This window comes from Chiloscyllium punctatum, chromosome 40 (assembly GCF_047496795.1).
Source record: "Chiloscyllium punctatum isolate Juve2018m chromosome 40, sChiPun1.3, whole genome shotgun sequence".
NCBI classification, from domain to species: domain Eukaryota; kingdom Metazoa; phylum Chordata; class Chondrichthyes; order Orectolobiformes; family Hemiscylliidae; genus Chiloscyllium; species Chiloscyllium punctatum.
In genome coordinates, this window is record NC_092778.1 from 10,006,261 (window position 1) to 10,034,168 (window position 27,908).

Sequence of the window (27,908 nt, forward strand, 5' to 3'; positions counted from 1 at the left end):
CAGTTCTAGTCAAAAGGATGCGGATGCTTTGGAGAGGGCGCAGAGGAGGTTCACTAGGATGTTGCCTGGTATGGAGGGTGCTAGCTATGAAGAGAGGTTGAGTAGCTTAGGATTATTTTCATTAGAAACATGGAGGTGGGGGGGGGGGGGGGGGCACCTGATTGAGGTCTACAAAATCATGAGAGGTGTAAGCAGGGTGGATAACAAGAAGCTTTTTCCCCAGAGTGGAGGACTCAATTACAATGGATTATGAGTTCAAAGTGAGAGGGGAAAAGTTTAGGGGAGATATGCATGGAAAGTTCTTCACACAGATGGTGGTGAGTGCCTGGAATGCGTTGCTAGCGGAGGTGGCAGGAGTGGGAACGATAGCGTCATTTATGATATATCTAGACAGATACATGAATGGGCAGGGTGCAGAGGGATACATACCCTTATAAAATAGGTGACAGGTTTAGATAGAGGATGCAGATCGGTGCAGGCTTGGAGGGCTGAAGGGCCTGTTACTGAGCTGTAATTTTCTTTGTTCTTTGAGACTTGTCTGACAGCTACTAACACCCCTGTTAACCCTTGCAGCCCTGACTTGGTACGGTGGGTTTTGAATTACAGAGAGCTGTTAATTACTGGGTGACAGGGGAAAAGAGAGAGAAAAAGTAAACGCGAATCCCAAGGTCCAATCCCTGGGGAGTGCCCTGCACCGTTGGCCCTGAAGCCCTCCCTTCCTACCCTATCTTAGTGAGCTGGGACAAAGAGTCGCGATGACCTTATGCTCGCTCCGAAGGGGCCCCTTGTGGCTTAGATAGTGATGGATATTGCTGGCGCTGCAAACTGTCGGTCTTTCAGCTCTCCAGTCACTTCTTGTCAGTATGTGGATAGAAGATTGCTCACTGTCTTTTTCCTGAAACTGCAATTGTTATGGCTGATGTTGTTGATGCTGGCCGGATCTCTTGATGAACAAACCCCAGGGGTCTGGGTTCCCCAGTTATACTGACTGTCAGATTCCCTTATCGCCCGCTCAGAGTTCCTGAGTTATACTGACTGTCGGATTCCCTTATCTCCCACTTAGGGTTCCACAGTTATACTGACTGTCAGTGTCCCTTATTGCCCGCTCAGGGTTCCCCAGTTATACTGACTGTCAGTGTCCCTTATTGCACGCTCAGAGTTCCCCAGTTATACTGACTGTCAGATTCCCTTATCACCCGCCAAATCTGGATTTGATCACTGAGCTGTTGTACCTCCTCTCTGGGTTGAATGGTCTTCCTGAGTATTAGATGAGGTGTGAATGGTTCTCCAATTAAAGTGAGTGGGTCTCCGATAGTTTTGAATGTCCATGCTTTCTCATGGATGGGATTAGGTTACGATGTTGCTGGAAGGCCTTCCCATTCACAGCGAACAGGTTCGTATGGCATACAATGGTGTAGACTGCTCATTATCTCTGTATCCGAGCAAATGATTAAAAGTTGAATGGTTTCATAATTTTGTAGGCTCCAGAATGTCTCTGTTGTTTGCTCTGCAGGACGGTGTTCATTGCCTTTTAGGCGAGGTGTTTGTGGGAGTCTTCCTTTAGCTTAAACCTCTGTTCCAGACAGCTGCCCCGAGGCTTGCATATTGCCTAGTCTGTCTCAGCCAGAGAGGTCAGTGACTCTTCGTTCAAATGTGAATTCTACAAACTCATGTCCCAAGTTCAGAGGGTTTTAGTCCAGAATATCTGATGGGACTTTTTGCCCCATCTTACAATGCCAGCTGTAGCATTCTAATCTTTCAAGTTGGAAAGTTGTGGGATCAACCATGAGTCTTTTTCACGTAATAGCATGAATAACTGAGATGGTACTTCCAGGTGGATGCACAAAATCCCACTTAGAAAATGGGAGGGAAGCTGGTCTACACTTATCCCTGAGGAGAAAGTGAGGACTGCAGATGCTGGAGATCAGAGTCGAAGAGTGAGGTGCTGGAAAAGCACAGCAGGTCAGGCAGCATCCAAGGAGCAGAAAAGTCAACGTTTTGAGCGTAAATTCTTCATGAGGAATGAGGTGGTGGCCAAGGGGGCTGAGAGATAAATGGGTGGGGGGTGGGGCTGGGGGGAAGGTGGCTAGGAATGCGATAGGTGGGGGTGATGGTGATAGGTCAGAGAAGAGGGTGGAGCAGATAGTTGGGAAGGAAGATGGACAGATAGGACAGATCAAGAGGGTGGTGTTGAGTTGGAAGACTGGATATGTGATAAGGTGGGGGGAGGGGAAATGATGAAACTGGTGAAATTCACATTGATCCTGTATAGTTGGAGGGTCCCAAGGTGGAAGATGAGGCATTCTTCCTCCAGGTGTCAGTTGGCTAGAATTTATGATGAAGGCCTCCAGGCTCTCCATTTCGTCCTCTCCCGCTGCCCCAACCAGTACCCTTCCACTGACACACCCATTCAAGTGGCTGAACTGGTTCTCACCCTAAACAATTTCTCCTCTGAATCCTCCCACTTCCTCCAGACCAAAGGAGGACACCTGCACGGGCCCCAACTATGCCTGCCTCTTCATCGGATACGTGGAACAGTCCATCTTCCGCAGCTACACTGGCACCACTCCCGATCTATTCCTCTGCTACATCAATGACTGTACTGGCTCCACCTCGTGCTTCATCAACTTCATGAACACGTTTCCACCCTGACCTCAAGTTCACCTGGACCATCTTGGACACCTCCCTCCCCTTCCTGGACCTCTCCAACTCCATTTCCGATGATGAACTAACCACGGATGTCTACTTCAAACCCACCGACTCCCACGGCTACCTAGACTACACCTCCTCCGACTCTGCCTCCTGTAAAAATGCGATCCCTTATTCCTAATTCCTCCGCCTCCATCACGTCTGCTCCCAGGAGGGCCAATTCCATCAAAGAATATCCCAGATGGCCTCCTTTGTCAAAGACCGCAATTTCCCCTCTCATGTGGTCAATGATGCTCTGCAGCGTATCTCCTCCACTTCCCGAACCTCTGCCTCTGAACCTCACCCCTCCAGTCGTAACAAGGACAGAATCTCTGGTCCTCACCTTCCACCCTACCAACCTCTGGATACATTGCATCATCCTCTGCCATTTCTGCCACCTACAAACAGACCCCACCATTAGGGATATATTTCCCTATCTGTATTCCATAGAGATCATTCCCTCTGCTACTCTCTTGTTAGATCCACACCCTCCCACCAACTCAACTTCCACTGCCAGCACTTTCCCCTGTCACTGCAAGAAGTGCAAAACCTTCACTCACACCTCCCCCCTTGCCTCCTTCCAAGCCCCGAAGGATCCTTCCACATCCAATAGAGATTTTCCTGCACCTCCACACACGTCATCTACTAAGTCTGTTACTCTTGATGTGGTCTCCTCTACACTGGGGAGACAGGACGCCGACTTGCGAATGTTTCAGAGAACATCTCTGGAACGTACAGACTACACAATCCCACTGCTCTGTGGCTGAACACTAACTCCCCCTGCCATTCCACCAAGGACATGCAATTCTTGGGCCTCCTCCACCACCAAACTCTAGCCACTCGATGCCTGGAGGAAGAATGCCTCATCTTTCACCTTGGGACCTTCCAACCTCACGGGATCAATGTGGATTTCACCAGTCTCCTCATTCCCCCTCCCCCAATCTTATCCCAGTCCCAACCTCCCAACTCAGCACCGCTCTCTTGAATGGTCTTATCTGTCCATTTTCCTTCCCAACGATCCACACCATCCTCCTCTCTGATCTATCACCTTCATCCCCCACCTTCATCTACCTATCACATTCCCAGCGACTTTTCCCCAACAGCCCCCAGTCCCCCATTTATCTGTCAGCATCCTTGGGGCACCACCCCCACCACCACATTCCAGCTTATGCTCAAAACATTGATTTTCCTGCTCCTTGGATGCTGCCTGACCGGCTGTGCTTTTCCAGCACCATAATTTTCAACACTTATCCCTTAACAAGTAATGCCAAACTTACTATTTAATCATTATCTCATCACTGATTGTAGGAGTTTGCTATGTGCAAACTGGCAAATGCTTTTTCCACAACATCTACTATAATTCAAAAGTATTTATTTGGTTATAAAGCAATTTGGCATGTCCCTAGGTTATGAAAGGCTACAATTATAAATATAAATGCAAGCCCATCTTTATTTAACATAATATCACAATGTATTACTACATATGTAATTTCATTCAACAATTGCACGAGAATTCAGTATACAGTGATGCCCAATACCAGAAATAGCAACCACATTCCAAAAATAATGTGGATAGGCAATTGTATCATCTCTGTGGCAAAGAACAAAACAATGGCATTATTCATTCCAGTATAATGAAATATAACAATCAGAAATACTTCTTTCCCAATTCCCACCCCCAAAGATTCTTTGGCCACAGAACTTAAAGTTGTCTTGTGGTTAAACCATCTGGGGACTTTTAGTTCTCAAAATAACTGTTTTGTACACAGTAAGAGTTCAACAATTTTAAAAAAGAAATGCTCAAAAAATCAATTCCAGTTCACCCTGGAAATCAAATTCTTCATCTAAAAGCTTTGGTTAACTGTCTGTCATCTCCTTACATGGCTTTTGGGAAAATTTTGTCCAACTACTCTCCAATAAAGTATTTTATGACACCTACTATATTAATGTGCTGTATACATGCAAGGTGTGTTGGCATGCGTACATCATAATCACTTGAGCCATAGCATACATTTAAAATAAAATTGAACAGCTTATAATTCTTTTGGAAGTGTAAAGACAAAATTAATTTTAAATAAGTATTCACTGCCCAGTGCAGCACATCCTGGCTGTGGGATATATGCATTGTGCATATAATTTAGAGAAAAATATTTAGAAGACTAATACAATCTCTTTATGTTAATAATACAGCATGCTAGTAGGGTTAATGTTGAACCTTCCTTAATGTTTCAGATTCACCTATTGTTTTATGGTGCAATTTGAGGTCACATTAATAGCAGTTTGAGAGATCAGATGATACCATTAACAAATCTGCACAGTGTCAAACACTCTCACCTCAGAGTCATAAAGCAATGGATCTAAGCTCCCAGTGTAGGATTGAGCACATAATCTAGTCTGAAATTGGGGGTACTCAAGAACAAGTAGCTATTTAGCTGCTTGAGAATGTTCCACCATCTGGTGAGGTCTGTAATGGTAATTCCATGCTTTGGTTACATAGAGAGATGTTCAGCATGGAAACAGACCCTTTGGTTCAACTTGTCCATGCCAATCAGATATATCCTAATTTAATCTGGTCCCATTTGCCAGCAATTGGCCCATATCCTCTAAACCCTTCCTGTTCATATACCCATCCAGATACCTTTTAAATGTTGTAATTGTACCAGCCTTCACTACTCCCTATGGCACCTCTTTCCATCCCACCGTCTGCATGAAAATGTTGCCCCATAGGCCTCTTTTAAATCTTGCCCCTCTCAGCCTAGACCTAGATACCCTCTCGTTCTAGACTCCCCAACATGGAAAAGATCATTTCTATTTACCCTATCCATCCCACTCATGATTTGGAGATGCCAGTGTTGGACTGGGGTGTACAAAGTTAAAAATCACACAACACCAGGTTATAGTCCAACAGGTTTAATTGGAAGCACACTAGCTTTTGGACCGCCGCTCCTTCATCAATTCTCTGGCCAATAAAGGAAAGCATACTAAATGCCTTCTTCACTATCCTATGTATCTGCGACTCCACTTTCAAGGTACGTATTACCTTTGAATGCCTTTGAATAGCAAGAATATAAAAGAGTCCCAGATTTAAAATTATTAATTGAATTTGTAGCTACAGCTTTAAAACTTCTTTCATCTTTTTTGTGATGAGGTTTTTCTTAACTTCTGTCTTGAATGACAGCTCTGATTTTAAGGTAATGTTGCTTGTCTTAGACTTGCCCATCAGCGGAAACTATTTATGTCCACCTGCTTCATCAATTCCTTTGAAACCCCAAAAACTTTCTATCAAACTTAATTTTATGTTCAAGGAAAGACACATTTAGTTTGATGCCAACTCACCTCACCTTGGAATCCTGGAAATATTCTGATGAACCTGGATGGAACATCATCTATCTCTAAACTGAAATGATCCTTCCAACCACAAAAGTTTAGTATATAAACTAGACTGAGTAGATATGCAACATTAATTGAACAACATTTGGAGGGCCGAGCACAGTTCTAATATTCATATTGAAGAAGCAATATAAGAGGCACTTGTGAAGCTGCAAAAAGATTCACAATGATAAAATCCGAATGCCGAGGGCACATTTTTCAGAAAGACTGGACAGGTGGGGGCGCTTTCCATCTGAAAATATAGCTGAGCAGTGACCTGGTGAGGATTCTAAAATGCAGAGAAAAAGTTTTTACTTGTCAAAAAGAGAAAGGAAGTTAATGAATTTGAAGACAGATAGAGCCCTTATAGCATAGAAAGATAGCAGGGAAGAACTTAAACAACGAATTAGGATGGCTAAAAGGGGCCATGAAATGTCTTTTGGCAAACAGGATAAGAAAATCCCAAGGTGATTTTTATGTAAGGAGCAAGAGAAGCACCTGTACTAGACAGGAAAAGGTAGGCCCACTTCAGGACAAAGGAGAGAATTTATGCATGGAGGCAAAAGTAGTAAGTAAGGTCTTTAATGAATTTTTGCATTGGTATTCACACAGGAGAAGGACCTGGTAGATGTTGAGTCTCAGGAAGGGTTATGTTGATATTCTGGGGCATGTCAACATAAAAAAAAGATGGTGCTGGCTGTCTTAAATGCATTAATGCAGACAAGTCCCCAGGACCTAATGGAATTTGTGAATGCAAAGGGAGACAGGTGAGGAAATTGCTGGGGCCTTGTATGAAATCATGATATCTTCTTTAGTTACAGGAGATTCCTAGAGGAATGGAGCATTCCTGCTGGTTTTTCTTTCTTTAAGAGGGACAACAGATACTCCCAGAAATTACAGGCCACTGAGCCTTATGTCAGTGGTAGGGAAATTATTAGGGAAGATTCTTAGGGATATGACTTACTCAAATTAGGAAAAATATGGACTGAAGTGATCGGCATTATGGCTTTGTGTAGAGAAGGTCGTGTCTCTCAAACTTGATTGAGTTTTTTGAGGAAGTGATTAATAAGACATGGGCAGTAGATGTTGCCTTTATGGACTTTAGCAAGACTGTTGACAAGTCTGTCATGTCAGGCTAATTCATGGGATTCACGGTGAGCTGGTAAGATAAATATAGAACTAGCTTAGTCCAAGAAGATAGAGAGATAGAAAGACTGTTTTTCTGACTGGAAATCTATGACGAGTAGTGTTCCACAGAGATCAGTGCTGTGACCCATAATCTTCTCCAACTACTCTTTATTGGTCTTCCCAGTTATTAGTATATCAGCTAGATAAATGGCGAACTGGAGTAGACCTTGTAAAGTGTTCCCCATTGTCTGCTGGAAAAGGGCACAAACTGATGATATCCCACATGGCAGTCTCATGTACTGCTACAAACCTATATGGATCTTAATTGTGGCATAATTCTGGGATTTCTCATCTGGTCGCAACTACAGGTTCACATGGCTTATGTCCAGCTTCGTGAAGTACAACACCCTTGCCAGATTTGCGTATACATCCTCTATGGGAGGGATTGGGTACTTGTTCAGCTGTGCGAAGCAGTTTACCATTTGCTTAACATCTCCACTAAGGGAAAACCGACCAGTCAGGCCTCACAACCAGTACAACCGGTGCTGCTAATTCTGCAAAATGAACTGATTTGATTATTCCTTCGCATTCCAGTCTTTTGATTTCTGCCTGTACTTTTGCCAGTAAGGCAAATGGCACAGGGCGGCCTCGCAGAATCACTGAACTGCTTCCTGGTTGGCATGTAAGGTAATCTTGGCTCATTTGATAGTCCCTAGACTGTCCTGAAAATCTTTCAAGTATTTAATTAGGGTTTCCCTCAGGCACAAGCCTGATGGACCTGATTCGAAAATGCCATTTTCGAATCAGGTCCATCAGGCTTGTGCCCAAGCCTTTTACTACAATCAGTGGCAACTGCACAAAGCTGCTTTGCATAGGAGACTGGAACTGAAGTGTTATCCTTAGTCTGTAATGGTTTCCTGGTCTGTGTTCTCAATCTGGCCGAGGTCTTGCGCAATCTTAATTGTTAGAGTTCAGAGCGAATCTTGTTAAAGACCAGTTCTGCAATGACAGATACTGCTGCACTGGTATCAACCTCCATTAAAACCGGGTGACTATTTAACCGTACATTTATTTTGATTGGTTCTGATTTGGATGTTGCTAAGCAATTTAACTGTTCAAAACCGCATGTAGGTGGATTTTCCAGAGTGTCCTCTCTCCTGGATACCAACCTGTGAGTTTTCTGACTCAAGCCAGGCTTCGAAGGCCTCCCTTACTGTCTTGAGTCCACATACCGGCAGCAATTACAATGGTTTGCCAGCCTGGATCCTGAAGAACATTTCAGCCATTTGGCTGGGGCTTGGCTTTATTTTGGAGTTTTGCTGTGGGCTGACTTAGGGTCCTTCTGCTCAGCCTATGTCAGTCGAACGATGAGGGCGTTCACTTCCATTGGAACATTCTGTAGCTCACATGCTCAATTGTCACAATTTCTAATGATAAAGCCAGTTGTAGATCTGGTTTGAAGTCCATTGGACTTCAACTAGTAGGCACTTTTACATGGTTACATCAGTAATCCCTCATATAAAACGATCTCACAGCATCTCATTCAGGGTTAACCCAAAATTACATGCAGCAAAAGTGGGTTAACCCTGAATGAGATGCTGTGAGATCGTTTTATATGAGGGATTACTGATGTAACCATGTAAAAGTGCCTACTAGTTGAAGTCCAATGGACTTCAAACCAGATCTACAACTGGCTTTATCATTAGAAATTGTGACAATTGAGCATGTGAGCTACAGAATGTTCCAATGGAAGTGATGCTAGAGATTAGAGTGGTGTTGTCCTGATGAAGGGCTTTTGCCCGAAACATCGATATTTCCTGCTCCTTGGATGCTGCCTGTCCTGCTGTGCTTTTCCAGCACCACTCGACTCAAACCCCAAAATTACATGCCTCTGACAATCAACCTTGTAAAATACCCTGATATGGATTCTCCTGGTTCTCGAACTGCCGAATAAAACTGGTAGCGTCTCAGAATTAAGTGGAGATTTGGGGTCATAATCTTCCTTAACTAAATCTGTCAACTCTTTAAAGGTTTTCATATCTGATGCCTCAGAGAAAGTTAAGCTCCTAATAACAGAAAATAGTGCAGGTCCACAGGCTGCCGGAAGTATTACTCATTAATTTTCTTCTGCATCAATGTCATTTGCTCAGAAGAAATAACACATTCGTTCCACACACTGGGCCCAGACTTCGATGGCAGGATCAAACAAATCAAGCTTCCGAAATAGAGGCATGGTGTCAGAAATGCTTACCCAACTCAGAGACAACTATTCCGATCAAATTGTTTCCAGGAGCATACTGTTTTCTAACATCACCACTGAACTAACTCCATGGAGGCCTGTATCCTGTTACCAATTAATTCTTTATTTTCAAATCCACAGTACAAGGACTCTGACCCGCTAGCTCAGAGCCAGTCCAGACAGTGACAAGAATTCCTGAGAATCCTGTTTATACCTGTCAGCCACTAGTCCCTGATGGACCCAAGTTAATGGTCACAATCAGGGAACTCATACTCAATGAGAGCCACCTGGCCACCCTCCTTCCAATTACTACATATACCTTTCAGGTTAGATGGAGAGAGGTGTGGTTTTTGGCCTTGATTGGTGGGTTGAATGCCCTTTTTGATGCTGTAGATTCAATGCAATGCAATATAAATTTGAAATAAACCCAGGGGTAAAAAATTAAATTAATCTTTCATCTTGAATCCTTAATTGCAAAATGATGCAAACACCCAATATTAAGTCTTGGCCTCACTCTAGTTCCCAAGCACTAACTGACCTGTTGTGCATTCTTTTCACACCCACATTCTAAAAAGTGCAAAGTGTTGAAGAAACATCACAGATGAATAAACAGACCAAACTATTTAATAAATGTTGTGCTTGCATTCATTTCTGAGTTCATTGCTGAAAACAAGACACATTGTTCTAAAGCATTATTACAATGGCTATAATGTAGACATTCAGCTGCAATCCAAGGAATGCCAGATTAGTAGATGATTGGCCTGTTTTAAATAGAGTCACTATTCACTTTAAGAACATTACTCAATCACATTCTCATAACTGAATGGTCTAAATGACTAAATTCTGACCTTTCCTTTCTCATCTTGCAAATGGTCAAGCTCATAACAGTGGAAAAAACGAGGGAAAAACAATGACTGCAGATGCTGGACACCAGATTCTGGATTAGAGTGGTGCTGGAAAAGCACAGCAGTTCAGGCAGCATCTGAGGAGCAGGAAAATCGACATTTCGGGCAAAGGCCCTTCATCAGGAATACAGGCAGAGTGCCTGAAGGGTGGAGGGATAAATGAGAGGAGGGTGGGGATGGGGAGAAAGTAGCATAGAGTACAATGTTCTGGATTAGTGGTGCTGGAAGAGCACAGCAGTTCAGGCAGCATCCGAGGAGCAGTAAAATCGGCGTTTCGGGCAAAAGCCCTTCGTCAGGAATAAAGCTTTTGCCCGAAACGTCGATTTTACTGCTCCTCGGATGCTGCCTGAACTGCTGTGTTCTTCCAGCACCACTAATCCAGAATCTGGTTTCCAGCATCTGCAGTTATTGTTTTTAACCATAGAGTACAATAGGTGAGTGGGGGTGGGGATGGAAGTGATAGGTCAGGGAGGAGGGTGGGGTAAGGTAGCAAAGAGTGCAATGGGTGAATGGGGTGGGGATGAAGGTGATAGGTCAGAGAGGAGGGTGGAGTGGATAGGTGGAAAGGAAGATAGACAGGTAGGACACGTAATGGGGACAGTGCTGTGCTGGAAGTTTGGAGCTGGGGTGAGGTGGGAAAGGGGAAATGAGGAAACTGGTGAAGTCCACATTGATGCCCTGGGGTTGGAGGGTTCCGAGGTTGAAGATGAGGTGTTTTTCCTCCAGGCGTCGGGTGGTGAGGGAGCAGCGGTGAACGCCCCTAGTGCTCACCTTCCACCCTACCAACCTTCGCATAAACCAAATCAACCGACGACATTTCCACCATCTCCAAACGGACCCCACCACCACCACCAGGGATATATTTCCCTCCCCATCCCTTTCCGCCTTCCACAAAGACCGTTCCCTCTGTGACTACCTGGTCAGGTCCACGCCCCCCCCCCACCCCCTCCCCCAACAACCCATTCCCCACCCCCTCCCCCAACAACCCACCCTCCCATCCTGGCACCTTCCCCTGCCACCGCATGAATTGCAAAGCCTGCGCCCATACCTCCTCCCTCATCTCCATCCAAGGCCCCAAAGGAGCCTTCCACATCCATCAAACTTTTACCTGCACATCCACCAATATCATTTATTGCATTCGTTGCTCCCGATGCGGTCTCCTCTACATTGGGGAGACTGGACGCCTCCTAGCAGAGCGCTTTAGGGAACATCTCTGGGACACCCGCACCCCAATAAACCACACCACCCTGTGGCCCAAAATTTCAACTCCCCCTCCCACTCAGCCAAGGAAATGCAGGTCCTGGGCCTCCTTCACCACCACTCCCTCACCATCCGACGCCTGGAGGAAGAACGCCTCACCTTCCGCCTCTGATGCCCTGGGGTTGAAGTGTTCTATGTGGACTTAACCAGTTTCCTCATTTCCCCTTCCCCCGCCTCACCCCCAGCTCCAAACTTCCAGCTCAACACTGTCCCCATGACTTGTCCTGTCTATCTTCCTTCCCACCTATCCGCTCCACCCTCCTCTCTGACCGATCATCTTCATCCCCATCCCCATTCACCCACTGCACACTTTGCTACCTTCCCCCACCTTCCTCCCTGATTTATCACCTCCATCCCCACCCCCACTCACCTATTGTACTCTATGCTACTTTCTCCCCACCCCCACCCTCCCCTCATTTATCTCTCCACCCTTCAGGCACTGTGCCTGTATTCCTGATGAAGGGCTTTTGCCCGAAAGTCAATTTTCCTGCTTCTCAGATGTTGCCGGAACTGCTGTGCTTTTCCAGCACCACTCTAATTCATAACAGTGGAAACAATGTGTAATCACGGGGAAGGAAAGAAAAATCAAGGCAAATTGCAAACTGACTTAAATGCAGAGACACGTTTTGTGGTAGAATTTGTAACCTATAACATTGAATTAGACAAAGTTTTTTTCTGGCAAAGACTGACTGCAACTCCATTGCAGCAAACAAAGGCAATTAATTTGTTAGAATAAGATAGATTGTCAGTTAACTGGAATAATTAAACTAGTTTAATACAGTATGAAAAATTACAGACTCTGTTACAAATTGATTCACAAAGAATTTGATAGAAAGTGCCAAGTCATGGTACCATCTAGTGACTGGATCCTCGTCACTGCCAATTAGACTCAATACAAGGATATTCTTGGAACTTTTAATAGTTGAAAGATGCCTGGGAAAAAAGGTTGTAATGGCAATAGATGATCTATGGTCCCGAAGCTTCTGATGAGACAAATGCTGATTAAAACAATGTAAAATCATATCAATATTTATGCAGGACTCGAGAAGAGCTAGAAACAACTTGGGACACTGACAAAGTACAAAGCAAGGGACAGGCATTTTTTTTCTGCGATTTGAGTTACGAAAGCATAATGCTAGGATTCTTTTCAGGAACTCTCCAAATTAAATTGTGGTTCACATTACAAGGTGCAAAGAATGAGTTTTAACTGTGAAGCTACTGCCTCACATCATAGATTTTTATTTCTCAACACCTTCAGCAATGAATTTTCCACACAGGTGGCACAGCATTAGCACTGCCACATCTGGACCAGGGAATTAGGGACCAGACATTTGCACATATAATGTAGATGGACAGTCCAATGCAGCGAGGGAATGTTTACTGTCAGAGATACCAGCTTTCAGATGAGGCACTGAACCAAAGCCCTGTCTGTGCTCTCAGGCCTATGCAAATCGTCACACTGCTCTATTCAAAGAAAACTAGGAGTTTGCTCTGGTGCCTTGACCAATATTTATCCCTCAACCTATATTAGTAAAACAAATTACTAGATCATTGTTATTAATGGGATCATGCTGTGCACATATTGCAGAAACTTCTCATATTACATTGACTACACGTTAAAAATATTTAATTAGTTGTATAACTCTATGTCCTTAAGTCACAAAACTGCATGAGAATAGCAAGTCTATATTTATTCCTTCTAAGCTATATATTAGTCTCAAGTAGGCATCATCCAGAAAAAATTCCATGCCAGATAAACAAGATCAGAATATGAATTATACTCATGAAACTCTTAATTACTTATGTGAAATAGCAGAGCTTGGGATTTAAACCTGGAATATTCTGTAACTGGGATTAATAGCTTTTAAACTGAATGGCAGGTATAATTTCCCTTAGGCACAGTAATCACCAGCCACTACCACCCAATTCGTCACTGCAAAAAAACTGAACAATCAAACATAAACAGAACAAAATCTGATTGGTGTAACTAATTCTTACTTACCCACTGTACTAATAATTTCTTCTTTGGCTATGGCTAGCCAACCTGTGTAGTATGTTAATGAGATTATATTTCAAAACTGGTTAAATGATTGTTTGCACTATTGATGTGATTGAAATATAACAGGTGAAACAAATATTCATGGACTATACCTTCTCTCTCACCTACTGAGTCTGATCGAGGCAAAGTCAAAACTGGTGAAAGGACATTAAGAAGTGCAATTCAGCTGTTGTGAAGTGATTTCATATTCAAAAAGTAATAAGTGTTAAAGGCATAAGCATTATTTGTATGAATAATCTTGCTGATTTGATGACATGCATCAAACGATTAATTACAGGATCAAAATATTAAACACACTGTAAGTAACCTTAGATCTTCCTTGCGTTCTTTCCAGCAATTAGTTGGTTGGAATATAGTTGTCTGCCATCTGCCCCAACAGAATACGGCACAACAAAACAGGAAGGAGAAAGAAATTACAATTAAAACTTCAGTTGGTATGTCAAGGCTAACATGACAATATCTTTGACAATCCATGAAACATTGGTGCAGGATGGGACTAACTGAATTGTTTCTTCAGGGAACCAGCACTTCATATGTTGAATGATATCCTTTTATGACAAAATCCATTCTAAGAGACATCACAGCAGATGATTAAAAGCTTGGTCAAAGAGGTAACTTGCAAAAAAAACTCTTAAAGAAGGAGAGAGATATAGAGAGTGGGAATTTCAGAGTTTGGGATCGCAGCAACCAAAGACACAACTGTAATGAGTAGACAATCAAAATCAGGAAGCAAAAACCTAGAAGTGAAAAGAGATACAAAAGAAGGAAGCCACCAACCGCACTAACAGCACTGGGCAGTGAAAGCTCAGAGTGTTAGAACAAAACTTCACAATATATTGCACTTGTACTGTAGTTTGTACTTTGCATTTTAATAAAGTTGGCACATTAATATTAAAGAACTCTGTGCCTTCAAATTGGCTCTGTGGGTTCAGTGAGTCATGCTATCCATCATTGAGCCTTACACATAGATTCTTGATTTGTTCCACTAATTTAGTTAAGGCAGTAAAATGGAAAATACCTTACGTTTATAAAGCATCTTTAATTTGATAATGCATGATAAGGAGTTTTATAGGAGCATAATCTGACACCACATCATATAAACAGGCATAGGGCTGCATCAAAAAGTTAGAGTTTAAGCACTATCTTGACAGAGGGGACAAAACCAAAGAGATTTAGGATGGGATTTCCAGAGATTAGGGCCTGAATATCTGAAAGTGTGGCTCCCAATGATAAAATTAGAAATTCTTAAGAAACCCTAATTTGAGGAATGCAAGTATCCCAAAGGGTTGAAGGACTGGAGGAGGTTAGAGATAGATTAGGGACAAAGCCATGAAGCAGTTTGAAAATAAGGATGAAAGTTTTGAAATTGAATTATTCCCTTACTGGGAAATAATCTAGACCAGCAAGCAAGGTATAATAGCTAAACAGTACTTGGTGTGCGTAAGGACTCAAGCAACAGAGTTTGAGTGACCCTCAAATTTTTGAGTCAAATACAAGTGCCCGTCAAAACTGCATTGTAATAGTCAAATTAACAGGTAACAAGTACATGAATGAGGTAAGGGTGAAGGCAGGTAATCTTATAGAAATGGAAACAAGTGGACTTAATGATGATGCAGGTATATGGTCAGGAGTCTCAGAAAACGAATGTATTCCAACTTCTGAACAGTAAAAACTTACACTGGCATTCATACAAGCACACTTTTCTGAATATCAGGCTAAATTTAAAGATTCCTTCAGCACCAAAAGGGTTAACCTTTCCTGTTGAAAAGTCAGCTGTGTTAAAAAAAAGTTTGTTTTGAACCAATGGAGTCAAAGTGCACTTCAATTCCATAATCATTTCCTTCAGCTGCATTTTTGTGTTCTTTTACACAAAATGGGAAGGGTTTGTTAGTAATTTGCCAAGCCAACCTTAAAACATTTATGACTCATTAACAGAGGAAAAAAAAACACAAAAAAACACACACACACAAATATAGTTCCAAGTGCATCACACCACATTGTGCTAACTAATAGCAAAACTGAAGAGTGGAGAAAACCAGCACTGACAGGAAAACGCCTTCAGTGCAACTCACTTCCGATCAGCATTAGGTTTACTCTTGTCTATGTTAACGGTTGAGAAGCAAAGACTGATGGCACATTTTTAAGGCTCAGCAACGATAGCACATAAAGAGGAGAAGGTGTTGGATTTTCTTATGGGGTTAAAGTAATCAAACTGGACATACCTCTTGGACAGGTACTAAACATTTGCCACCCTTTTACATTTGCTTGGAGTATATATTTGGAGCAGCAAAGTTTGTTAGAAGCACAATACAAGGCTCGAAAGGTTAATATTTTCCATGTAAGCTTTCGCAATCCTATATTAAAGTAGATTCGATTTATAAATTCTAACAGTTGCTGGTGACCAGTGACCACTGGAACAAGTTAAACAAGTATTTACAATTAGTGAACAAACTAACTGTCTAAACTGTTGTAATATACTGATATTCCAACAAGCATGGGCCTGGAAATAAAACCAGAGTGACAGCAGACAGGGAACTGAAATTAAGTCTTTATTGTATGTGGCACTAGATCAGCGCTGAACAATTGTGCACATTCCATGTATTATTTGCTATCAGAAAGAGAATTATCTTAGCTTTGTTTAACGTGTTTTCAACTGATCTAAAAATACATGCCTCCTCTAGTGATTAAACAGTGTTCTACAGTTTGGAATGTTTGGAAAAAATGACACCTTACGTTTACCACTATGATATTATGTGACCCTTATACACCGTTTCTCCATCTCAGGCTAACATTTCTCACTTGGCAGTTGGATTCATCATTTGTGCTATTTTAAATATAGCACGTACTACAGTTTGGTACAAGTCACAAAAAAAAATGCTACTCAAATACTTTCATGCACCAAGTGATAAACAGTAATCTTGAGGAGAAAACAATTGTTCAGGAATTGAATTTTAAGAAATGACACCAAAAGAACAAAAGTCATCAGATTTGGTCTGACTATCATACAGAGGTATTACCAAATTTACAGACTGATTAAAGGCTCCACTGCTAAAAAGAGAGTAAGTGCACTGGGACCTTTGGGATAAAGATAGTTGGAATAGCCCATCAGCAATCACATTCAAAGTTCCCACCAGGGTTGCACTCACTTGGGTGAAGGATTGAAAGACTGCTTGGTCCAGCACTTCAGCAGGTCATAACTTTTACAAGTCAAGAAGAGGGTGAGACTTAAAGTTAGAATATCTGCATTTACCCCTTTACATCTCGTTCCTACAAGACACTCCTTAGAACTAAGTCTGTGGAGAGAAAGCAGAGTTAACATTTCAGGCTCCACAGATGCTGCCAGATCTGCTAAGTCTCTCTAGTGTTTTCTGTTTTTTTTTAGATTTCCAGCAGGCACGTTTTTTTGTTTTACTTTAAAATTACCTCTTTAACAAGAACCTGTCTTAACATCGCTTTATAAGCTCAGTGTCAAATGTTGTCTGGCAGCACTCTTATGGATTCTTTTGGGGTGATTACATACTTTAAAAATGTGCTTTATAAATGAAAGTTTGGTTAAGTAAACAAAGTTGTCTTCTTTTAAATACTTCAGCAACAATCTGTCTTAGAATCATAGATAGACTTATGTAAAGATTTGTAGCTCGGGTGTCGGTTGCAGTTGTTGTGGGTATGTTAGTTAAGCTGGGAAGTTGGTTTGCAGATGTTTACAACTCATAGATAGACTCATTTATAATTGCCTGTCTAGTGGGAGCATCAAAGGTTTTGAAAGTGCATCAATATCTTGTGGGAAACAACTGTTATTTTACTTAGCATTTCAGATACAGGTGTGTATATGTCAGTGGAACCTGTGGTCTGACGCTTGTACTAATTGAAGTGAGTGTTTTCATAATGGCAAAGCAATTACTACTTTAAGAATTTCACAAGAAATTATGAAAGCAGAATTGACAATTCTGATACACTGAATGTACTTTATTTGATTTTGAGCACCAGTAGTGCAAATAAAAGCTCTCAGTTCAGTCTTTCATTCGATCTGAGCACTTTTATAAGTTGCATTACATTGCTTTATGATCTCAAAGGCAAGTACAAGGAAGGAGTGCCCCCATACCAGATGCCTCCATTTTAATCATCACAAATACCCAAACCCATTGTACAAAAGTCTTGTTGAGTCTATTTTGTAGCTGGATACCTCACAATATTGACAACGGACCTTGTGCCATTATGTAAAATTTTAAGTTCTCTCTGACATTCTCATTACTATTAAGACACTGGATTCCTCCTGTTTTCTAATCCAGTCCTGTAATCACTACAACATTGGACCCCACAGTATGGTCACTGAGATGAATGAATAGAATGGAATGGAATGTTCACCAGGCAGCAGTCTAAGCAATGTGCATTTATATGATGTTTTATCACAACAAACCATCAGGAAGTATTTCACACAATGAATTTCTTCTGAACTGTAAATGGACATTGCTGTTCTCCAACATAACAAGGTAACTGCTTTTGGAGGTTGCAACTAGGAGAACAACAGTGTCCCATGGGATGCTTAATATCCAACAGAACTACTGAAACAAACTGATAGTATCTAAGTATATGTTCAAATGATTTGAACCTTCTCCCAATTATTTTCTTTTAAATTTGTGTCCACCACAAAAGTCCTCACATTCAATGAACTGAAATGCGAACTTATGCAAATGCTATATTTGGGTTGTATGCTCGGGGTCAATGACAAATCCTTTCATTGTTTACACACACAATGTTTGAAATGCCATATGCTACACCCAGGGTATCCAAAATTAATATAGTGATAAACAGCACAAGTTGAAAAGTACTCATTTGATTTTTTACTGAGACATAGAAGCAAAATGATCAGTAGAATGATCAAGTCTAGATGTTTCATTCATTTTGAAAAGCTTTATGTTGCTGATAAACACAAAAAAGTCATTCCAGCTTCCAATCCAGGAAATGGTACAATTAAAGAACATTAGTTAGGCAGCAAGTTTATCACCCTATTCTTTCTTCCTGTTTAAGTACCAAAATGATACAGAAAGATACAACATATCTTAATGATTAAAAAAACTTGGCCAAGAAATTCATTCTCCTTTAAGATAAAGCACAATTGCCAGCGGTTTGACCGGACAATTGAAAAGGCCATAGATTATAAACACAAGTGACATATTAATTATTTCAATCTGGTAAGAGTTGATATCTGTTAACCATGCTTGGATAAGATGATCAGTTCTGTCTTAAACAACATGCACATCTGTTAAAGTGATTTTGCAAGCCTAAAAGTTATCAGTTGGGATAAATTAATTCTCTTTCAAGGACTGATCCAAGAAACACTCTCCCTAGCGGACATTCACCACAGTTTTTTTAACATTGCTAAACATTTCATAAAACATTGAATCTGGATATTATGAAGTAATGGTCTAAACCAAATAATACTACTTTCACAAATGCAGCATGCCCTCCACACTTCAGTAAATACTAGTGTAGGCAATTCTGATCTTAAGCATTTATAGTGATCTAAAATTAGCCAGTAAACTTGCAATTTTTCTTCCTAACGTCTGTCTGAATATCTGACCTAATATGTCCTGTATAAATTGGTGTCAATTTGTTTTCAGATAAGATACGTCATTGAGTCATAGAACTGAACACCATGGAAACAGACCCTTAGGTCCAAGTCATCTGCACCAACAAAATATCCTAAATTAATCTGGTCCTTTTTGCCAACGCACAGCCCATATCCCTCTACACCCTTCCTATTCATATACTCATCCAGATGCCTTTTAAATGTTGTAATTGTACCAGCCCCCACCACTTCCTCTGGCAGTTATTCCATACACGCATAACACTGTATGAAAAAGTTGCCCCTTAGGTCCCTTTTAAACCTTTTCCCTCTCACCTTAAATATATGCCCTCTAGTTTTGGACTTCGCTACCCTGTGCCTGTTTAGCTTTTGATGACCCAAATGAAACATTTCTAATTCCTAATTTATTTCTGGTATGTTTATATGAATCTATTTGGATTGGTTTGCTGCATACAGTTAATAGCAAAATCCACTTACATCAGTGGCTGAAATTTCTTTGCAACCCCATGGGACCTTTTGCAATTATACAAGTGCTATAGATACTTTCTCTATCTTTGGGCTCTATCCCTATCTAACATTTACTCCTTACTCCCTCTCTCAGCCTATCTTCTGCATATGAACCGACATTTTCCTATATGCCATCAGTTCTGAGGAAGGTCACCAGACCCAAACATTAAATTTGATTGTTCTTCACAGATGCAGCCAGACCTACTGGCCTTTTCCAGCAACTTCTGTTTTTGTTTCTGATTTACAGCATCCACAGTTCTTTCAGTTTTTATTTAAATGAAGAGACCACAAAACTCTTAGGTAGGGAGGGTTCTGGATGTCCTTGCGCATGACTTAAAGTTATTATGCACGTACAATTAGAAAGATCAATATCAAAATATGGGTGTTTAGTAATAGCTACACAGAGCATTAGTGAGAACACATCTGGGGTCTTGCTTACAGTTTTAGTCACCCTAGTTAAGAACAAATAAAATTGCATTAGAAGCTGTGCAGAAAAGATTCACTTGACTTGATTGTTGGAATGAGTGGGGCTACCTTTTGAGGAAAGGTGGGGAAGGCTGGGCCTGTATCTGGTTGAGCAACAGGAGACAGAGGAGTAGTTGAAGGGAGTTTCTCGAAATAGACCCACAGGGGTCAGTATTGGGGCCACTGTTGTTTGCAATATATATAAATGATCTAGAACAGGGCACTGTTGGTATGATCAGCAAGTTTGCAGATGATACCAAGATTGGTGGAGTAGCAGAAAGCATAAGAAACTGTCAGAGAATACAGGAGGATATAGATAGACTGGAGAGTTGGGTGGAAAAGTGGCAGATGGCTTTCAATCCAGACAAATGTGAGGTGATGCATTTAGGCAAGTCTAATTCTAGAGTGATTTATACAATGAATGGAAGAACCTTGGGAAAAGTTCATGGGCAGAGAGATCTGGGAGTGGAGGTCCATTGTACCCTGAAGGTTGCTGCAAAGGTGGATAGAGTGGTCAAGAAGGCATATAATATGCTTGCCTTCTTTGGACGGGGCATTGAGTGGAAGAGCTGGCAAATCATGTTAAAATTGTACAAGACATTGGTTCGGCTGCATTTAGAATAATGTGTACAGTTCTGGTCGCCACATTACCAAAAGGATGTGGACGCTATGGAGAGGGTGCAGAGAAGGTTTACGAGGATGTTGCCTGATATGGAAGGTGCTTGCTATGAAGAGAGGTTGAGTAGGTTAGGTTTATTTTCACTCGAAAAAAGGAGATTGAGGGGGGACCTGATTGAGGTTTACAAAATCATGAAGGATATAGAAAGGGTGGATAGAGACAAGCTTTTTCCCAGGGTGAAGGATTCAATAATGAGAGGTCATGCTTTCAAGGTGATAGGTGGAAAGTTTAAGGGGGATACACGCGGCAAGTACTTCACACAGAGGGTGGTGGGCGTTTGGAACGCGTAGCCAGCAGAGGTGGTAGAGGCAGGTACGGTAGATTCATTTAAGATGCATCTGGACAGATGCATGAGTAGGTGGGGAGCAGAGCAATACAAATGCTTAGGAATTGACCGACAGGTTTAGACAGTACATTTGGATCGACTCAGGCTTGGAGGGCCGAAGGGCCTGTTCCTGGGCTGTAAATTTTCTTTGTTCTTTGTACCTGTATTCATTGGAATTTAGAAGAATGAGCAATGATCTTACTGAACCACACAGTTCCTCAGAGGAGTTGGTAATGTGCATCCTGAAAGTATTCTTCGCCCCTTGGAAGAGACTAAAACCAGAGGAAACCATTTAAAAATAAGATAAGGAGAATTTATTTTCACAGAAGGTTGTGACTTGGTGGAATTCTCTTCCCTAGCGAGCATTGGAGGCAGCATCCAGTTTCCTCCCACAGTCCAAAGATGTGCAGGTCAGGTGAATTGGCCATGCTAAATTGCCTGTAGTGTTAGGTAAGGGGTAAATGTAGGGGTATGGGTGGGTTGCGCTTCGGCGGGTCGGTGTGGACTCGTTGGGCCAAAGAGCCTGTTTCCACGCTGTAATGTAATGTAATCTAATCAAATCATTTAATATTTTTAAGGCAGATCGAGATTAAGTGCCTGCTACCCAAGAATCTAAGAGTTTTGGGAGTAGACAGGAAAGTGCTAGAATCCTATCAAGAGGTGGAAGCAGGCTAAGGGGCTGAGAGGCCTATTCCTGCTCCTAATCCATACCTAAAGTTACGTTTCCATGGCTCAACTAAAACACTCCCAAATTCTAATTTAATTTTATATAGGGCTATTTGAACATAGAACACAGAACATAGAACAGTACAACACAGTACAAGCCCTTTGATATTGGGCCGACCTTTTATCCTACTCTGAGATCAGGATACCCTACATACCCTTCATTGTACTATCTTCCATGTGCCTATCCAAGAGTCGCTTAAATGTCCCTAATGTATCTGACTCTACTACCAGTGCTGGCAGTGTATTCCACGCACCCACCACTCTCTGTGTAAAGAACCTACCTCTGACATCTCCCTAAACCTTTCCCCAATTACCTTAAAATTATGCTTCCTCATGACAGCTATTTCTGCCCTGAGAAAAAGTGTCTGGCTATCCACTCTATTTATGCCTTTCATCATCTTGTACACCTCTATCAAGTCACCTCTCATCCTTCTTTGCTTCAATGAGAAAAGCCTTAGGTTCCTCAACCTTTCTTCATAAGACATGCCCTGCAGTCCAGGCAGCATCCGAGTATATCTCCTATGCAACCTCTCTAAAGCTTCCACACTCTTCCTGCAATGAGGCGACCAGAACTGAACACAATAATCCAAGTGAGGTCTAACCAGGGCTTTATAGAGCTGCAGCATAACCTCACAGCTCTTAAACTCATGTAAGCAGATTTCACTACAGACTCCATTGCAATAGAGTAGATAGTGAAATCTGCTTACATGACTGGCTGAAAATTATTTGAAGCAAAAGATTTCATCTAAATTAAAAGTCACTTGGTCTTCTTTCAAGTAACCCATTTCCACATGTCCAGTCAGTCTGTTACTCTCAAGTCATTTTTTTGTTTAAGATGGTGGATGTATCATCTGCTTAGGGTAGGATAAGAGTCAATGAGTGTAGCAATGAATGTTACAATGAGATTGGACTGAGACAAACCCTTAACTTCCTTATGAACTGTATCACTTCAATTAATCTCTAAATTCAAGTTATCTAATTTTTATTCCTGTCTGACCCACCTCCTCCAACAAAAAAAATAGTATTTTCACCACAGTGCCATTTTGTTGTGTTAGGATGGAGGTGGGGGTCAGGGAGAAGAGAGAGAGAGAGAATGAGAAAATGATGTGGGATCTTATTACTCATCAACCATACAGGGTAGACAGGGCCTCAGTTTAAAGTTTCATCTGAAAGACACTTTCAATGGAATGTTAATATAGATTTGGTCTTGTGACCTTCTGACTCAGATGCAGGGATGCCATCACAGATCCAGAAATCTGTGAACTGCGAGGGCAGCACGCTGGCTCAGTGGTTAGCACTGTTGCCTCAAAGCATCAGGGGCCTGGGTTCAATTCCTGCCTCGGGTGACTGACTGTGTGGAGTTTGCATATTCTCCCCGTGTTTGTGTGGGTTTCCTCCCACAATCCAAAGATGTGCAGGTCAGGTGAATTGGCCATGCTAAATTGCTCATAGTGTTAGGGGAATGGGTCTGGGTGAGTTACTCTTCAGAGGGTCGGTGTGGGGACCTGATGGGCCAAAGGGCCTGTTTCCATACTGTATATAGGGAAACCAATCTTAACCGGGGCATACTGATGAGACCACTGGAGAAAAGGAGGAAAGCTTTGTAATGTAATAATATTACGACACTAATGTATTAGTCTAATAATGCAGAGGACCCAGAATTAGCAAATTAATAAAATGCATAAAACAGATGAAGAGTCAATGCTCCTATCTCATAAATGGGTTCTACTGTTAAACTAATGGCAATTTAATGCTACCACATCAGCCAGTCCACCTTCTTACTATTGACAGAGACACATGTGTTGCCTTATAAGGGTAAGCCGGGTGCTGTACATAACTTTTTTGTAGAAACAGAAAGTGCCAGACAATCTCAGCTGGTCTGGCAGAATCTGAGAGAGAGAAACAAATTTAACATTTCAAGTCCAACATGATTCTTCTTCTGAATTGTTTGCCTTGTATTATTCTCACTATTTTTAACACAATAAAATAAAAACACAATAGACTAAAAATCGGAGTATGGTAGTTTTGATGGCGAATAACTATCATGGAATATCTCCATGCATTGTTCCTCTTTACCTACATTTCTGCTGCAAACCGATGAAATATTAATTTAGTAAAAGAACAGAAATGTCAATGTAACATCTGGGGTCATCATTCCCAATGGCTCAACTTCCTGAACAATGACAAGAAGGGATAATAGAAAAAACAGACTGAATGACAGAGTAGAAGATATGATGAGTCAAATTAGAAACAATGATGAGAATAATGAGACAGAAAAAAAAGACAAAAATTGAAAACAAGCAAAAGAGGAGGAGATTGTAATCCATTTTTGAGTACATATTAAAAGAATTGTTAGATGAGGAGATAAATTAGTGAACAAAATCAATAAAATGATTAGAAAGTAAATTAATTGGATGGGAATTGCCTGACAAGAGGAGGCCACGGATCACGTAGCCCACCACTGCTTATCCTTGTCGATGACTGATATACCAATAATGGATCTGTTTATTAGATGTAGCAATTGGTCTCTCTATCAATAAATCAGCAACAGATCCAGATAAAACATGAGGGAAAAGTCCGGTGGTGAAGTGTTTAGGGAACCACAGACCCAAAATCAACTGTTTCCAGAAAGAGTTGGAGCATAACTGGAAATCTGAATGATCATGTACATGATCAACAAGGAATCAGAATAAATCCAGTCTGAAATAGGCTGCAAATAGGTGACTCATTTCCCCTTTCTGTTCAGTGTCAATTAATGGTTGCAGAATGTGAACTGTATATTTCTGAGCATTTGAACAAAAAAAAATGACTCTTGGCCATATTTGCAATGTATTTGATGATTAGGGCGGCACGGTGGCTCAGTGGTTAGCACTGATGTCTCACAGCACCAGGGTCCCAGGTTCAATTCCGGCCTCGGGTGATTCTCTGTGTAGAGTTTGCACATTCTCCCTGTATCTGCGTGGGTTTCCTCCAGGTGCTCCGGTTTCCTCCCACAGTCCAAAGATGTGCAGGTCAGGTGAGTTGGCCATGCTAAATTGCCCATTGTGTTAGGTGCAATGGTTAGAGCGAAATGGGTCTGGGTGGGTTACTCTTCGGAGGGTCGGTGTGGACTAGTTGGGCCGAAGGGCCTGTTTCCACACTGTAGGGAATCTAATCTCTCTGAATGTCAAAAGATGTGATGTCCTTATGATGAAATCTTATTAAGCACAAATGATTAGTGAGGATTGAAAAAGGAGCACATTCCACATGATACAGAATGCTACCCTCAGGCAATCTTTAGTGATTCACTGAGTTTTTACCATCAGTTCACTTTCACAGAGACCTAGGCAAAATCAGAAATTCATTGTGAAGCAAATGAGAAATATTATTGTTCTATTACCATGCTTGGACCCACTTCTGAATTGATGCACCTAGTTAATTTTTATTAGCATTATTATTTTACAAAACAGCCCTTCAGCCCAAAAGATAGGTTTCATTTCTAACTGCAATTTATTTTTGTCTCCACAGCCAAGCTAGCAATTTGCTGAAAGAGGCCAAGTGACGTCACTATGTGGAGTTGTGGAAGTTCTAATGGAACAGTAAACAGCGTGGATCAGCAGTTCTGCTACGACCTTGAATTGGTCTTTTCCATTCTCTCCATCATTTACCTCATCATCTGCTTCCCTTTCAGCATCTGCTACAATTCCTTGCTGGTCCTTGTTAACCTCTACAACAAGCCATCAATGACTATGCCTGATGTTTACTTTGTCAACATAGCAATCGCAGGCCTCATCCTCAGTCTTGTGGCTTTGATACAGCTGCTGGGGCCAGACAATCCACAATGGGCTGTATGGACATTCAATAGGGAGGTCTACATCACCTTGCTAATATTGTTTAACATCTCAGCTTTGGTGACCATGTACTCTACCACTTTGCTCAGCTTGGACTACTACATTGAGCAAGCTTTGCCAAGAACTTACATGTCCAGTGTCTACAATACCAAGCACGTCTGTGGGTTTATCTGGGGAGGGGCTGTCCTCACCAGCTTTTCATCTCTCCTGCTGTACGTGTGCAGCCATGTTCCGAAGATAATTGAGTGTTCGAAAATACAGAATAAAGAAGTGGCAGATACCATCATGGTGTTTATCGGTTTCTTTGTGCCTGCCATAGCAGTGCTGTATGCCTTGATACTAATTCTCCGAATACGGAACCAGTCCACTCCTCTTGAACAAGATTCTGCAAGACTGGATCCTTCAACACACAAATTGCTGGTGGCCACAGTCTGCACTCAGTTTATACTGTGGACCCCTTATTACATGACACTGTTGGTTCACATTACGTTAAACTCTAAAGGATCAGACTTGATAACGCAGTATCATGTTTACTATTTTGTTAAGGGCTTATCTAAGCTGCTGGCTTATTCATGCAGCTTTGTTATACCACTACTCTATACTTACATGCACAAAAACTTCACCAACAAACTGAGGCAGCTAGTCAGAAAACTGGACTGTTGGACTGAAGGATGCTCTCACCAACACTCAGAAGTGCAGCAACAAGTTTTTCTGAGCGAAAGCTAAGGTTCCTTCAAAAGGTATGCATCTTCACAAATCAAGGCAGAACAAAAAATATTGCAGTACTGGTCCTAAGAGCAATAACCTTGCAGCACCTGATATTAACTACAGCATAAGCTGGACAATTCCATCGTAGTGGGAGTTCTTTAGATTAAAGAGATCCAATACCATTTCATCATGCAACATTACTCTGGCCTGTTTTAACCAATTCCCTAAACTCAATACTCAGTCCAGCAATGGAATATATTTTTCGGTTTTTGTAATGATTCTTTGCATCTGAAGCTGTGTCAACAGTTAGTGGAATGTGCAAGCTAGCAAAAATGGGGAAACCGAACTATCAAAAGGATTTTCTGCATCAGGCTCAATGAAAGTGTTTTGTTTGGCTGAGTAACAAGCAAAAAAAACCCTGTCAATCAGGCCTTGAATTGGGGTCCACTGTCTGTACGTCCCGAAGCAACAAGAAAAGCTGATGAGAATCCAGAGGGGCAAAGAATGTTTCCAGTTGTGATAAGCTACTCAGACAGGGTGACCAGTGAACTCTGTCCACCGTTCTGAATATACTCAATTAAAGTCGACCAACTGAATGATTTATTTTTGAGTTTGAAGGCTGTCTTGCTGAAAGTCTCATCAAAATGAAAAAGTTATAGGCTGTGTTCAAAGATCTGTGGATCAGTCTCAGTAAATGATGGGATATCTTCAACCATTGTGATATAAGCAGAATTCATTTTTGACAGCCAATTTCAATGAAGGTCTTCACAACTGAGCCTATTCAGACACCTCAAAACTGTCAATGACCCAATGGGCTGTGGTCAGCTTCACAAACAGAAAAAGGCATAATTTCTCATTGCTACTATTCCATTTGTTAAATGTATGGTATCATTGTTAACTAAATTGTGAATGATAACTTTGCATTTGTAGATACATAACTATTGACCACAGTTCATAGACAAAACACGAAGGTACAAAATAGTCTAATGCTATTTATTATCATTGCGTTTTAAATAAAGAGAGATATATTCAAGTTTGAATTTGCTTCAGCTATAAACTTTACATTATAATCTGCAATGATACAGCCACACCACTCCAAAAAAAATGGCAGTATGCAATTAGAGTTTTCAGTGGAAATGCAGGGAGGTATAGCTTTATACCCTTCTTTTAAGGGCTGGGATTAATACCAACAAGTGGTGATGGAAAGTGTAGCACCTTAATCTATTTCTCAATTGATATGTAACTCACTCAGGTCTTACTCACAATGATGGCTGGTAGAGGGCTCAGAAATTTCACACCAGCCCAAATTAATGAGTGACAATGCTGCACTTGCCTAGACAGTGTACTGCCCTTTGGTGTCGGGGATGAGAAGTGTGTCATTCTATCGTACACACCAACACAAAAATATCCAAAATATCAGCATTAGTAACAGA

The 27,908-nt window shown here is 41.5% G+C and overlaps 2 protein-coding genes across 4 annotated transcripts in view; one reads left to right on the forward strand and one right to left on the reverse strand.

Annotated features, from left to right (window-relative positions):
* gpr146 (G protein-coupled receptor 146) overlaps positions 1–27,492 on the forward strand; it is a 109,271-nt gene extending 81,779 nt beyond the window's left edge. For 2 of the 3 annotated variants that reach the window (XM_072559278.1, XM_072559279.1), the window contains one exon: positions 25,445–27,492. In XM_072559278.1, coding sequence (XP_072415379.1) covers positions 25,486–26,493 — 1,008 coding nt within the window. In that variant the 5' untranslated portion in view covers positions 25,445–25,485 and the 3' untranslated portion in view covers positions 26,494–27,492. Of the gene's footprint in view, positions 1–15,757; positions 15,882–25,444 lie in introns of those variants that run through there. The other variant, XM_072559280.1, reaches the window with a different exon arrangement.
* Positions 1–27,908, reverse strand: part of chlsn (cholesin) — a 416,204-nt gene that overhangs the window by 122,345 nt on the left and 265,951 nt on the right. The window lies entirely within an intron of this gene.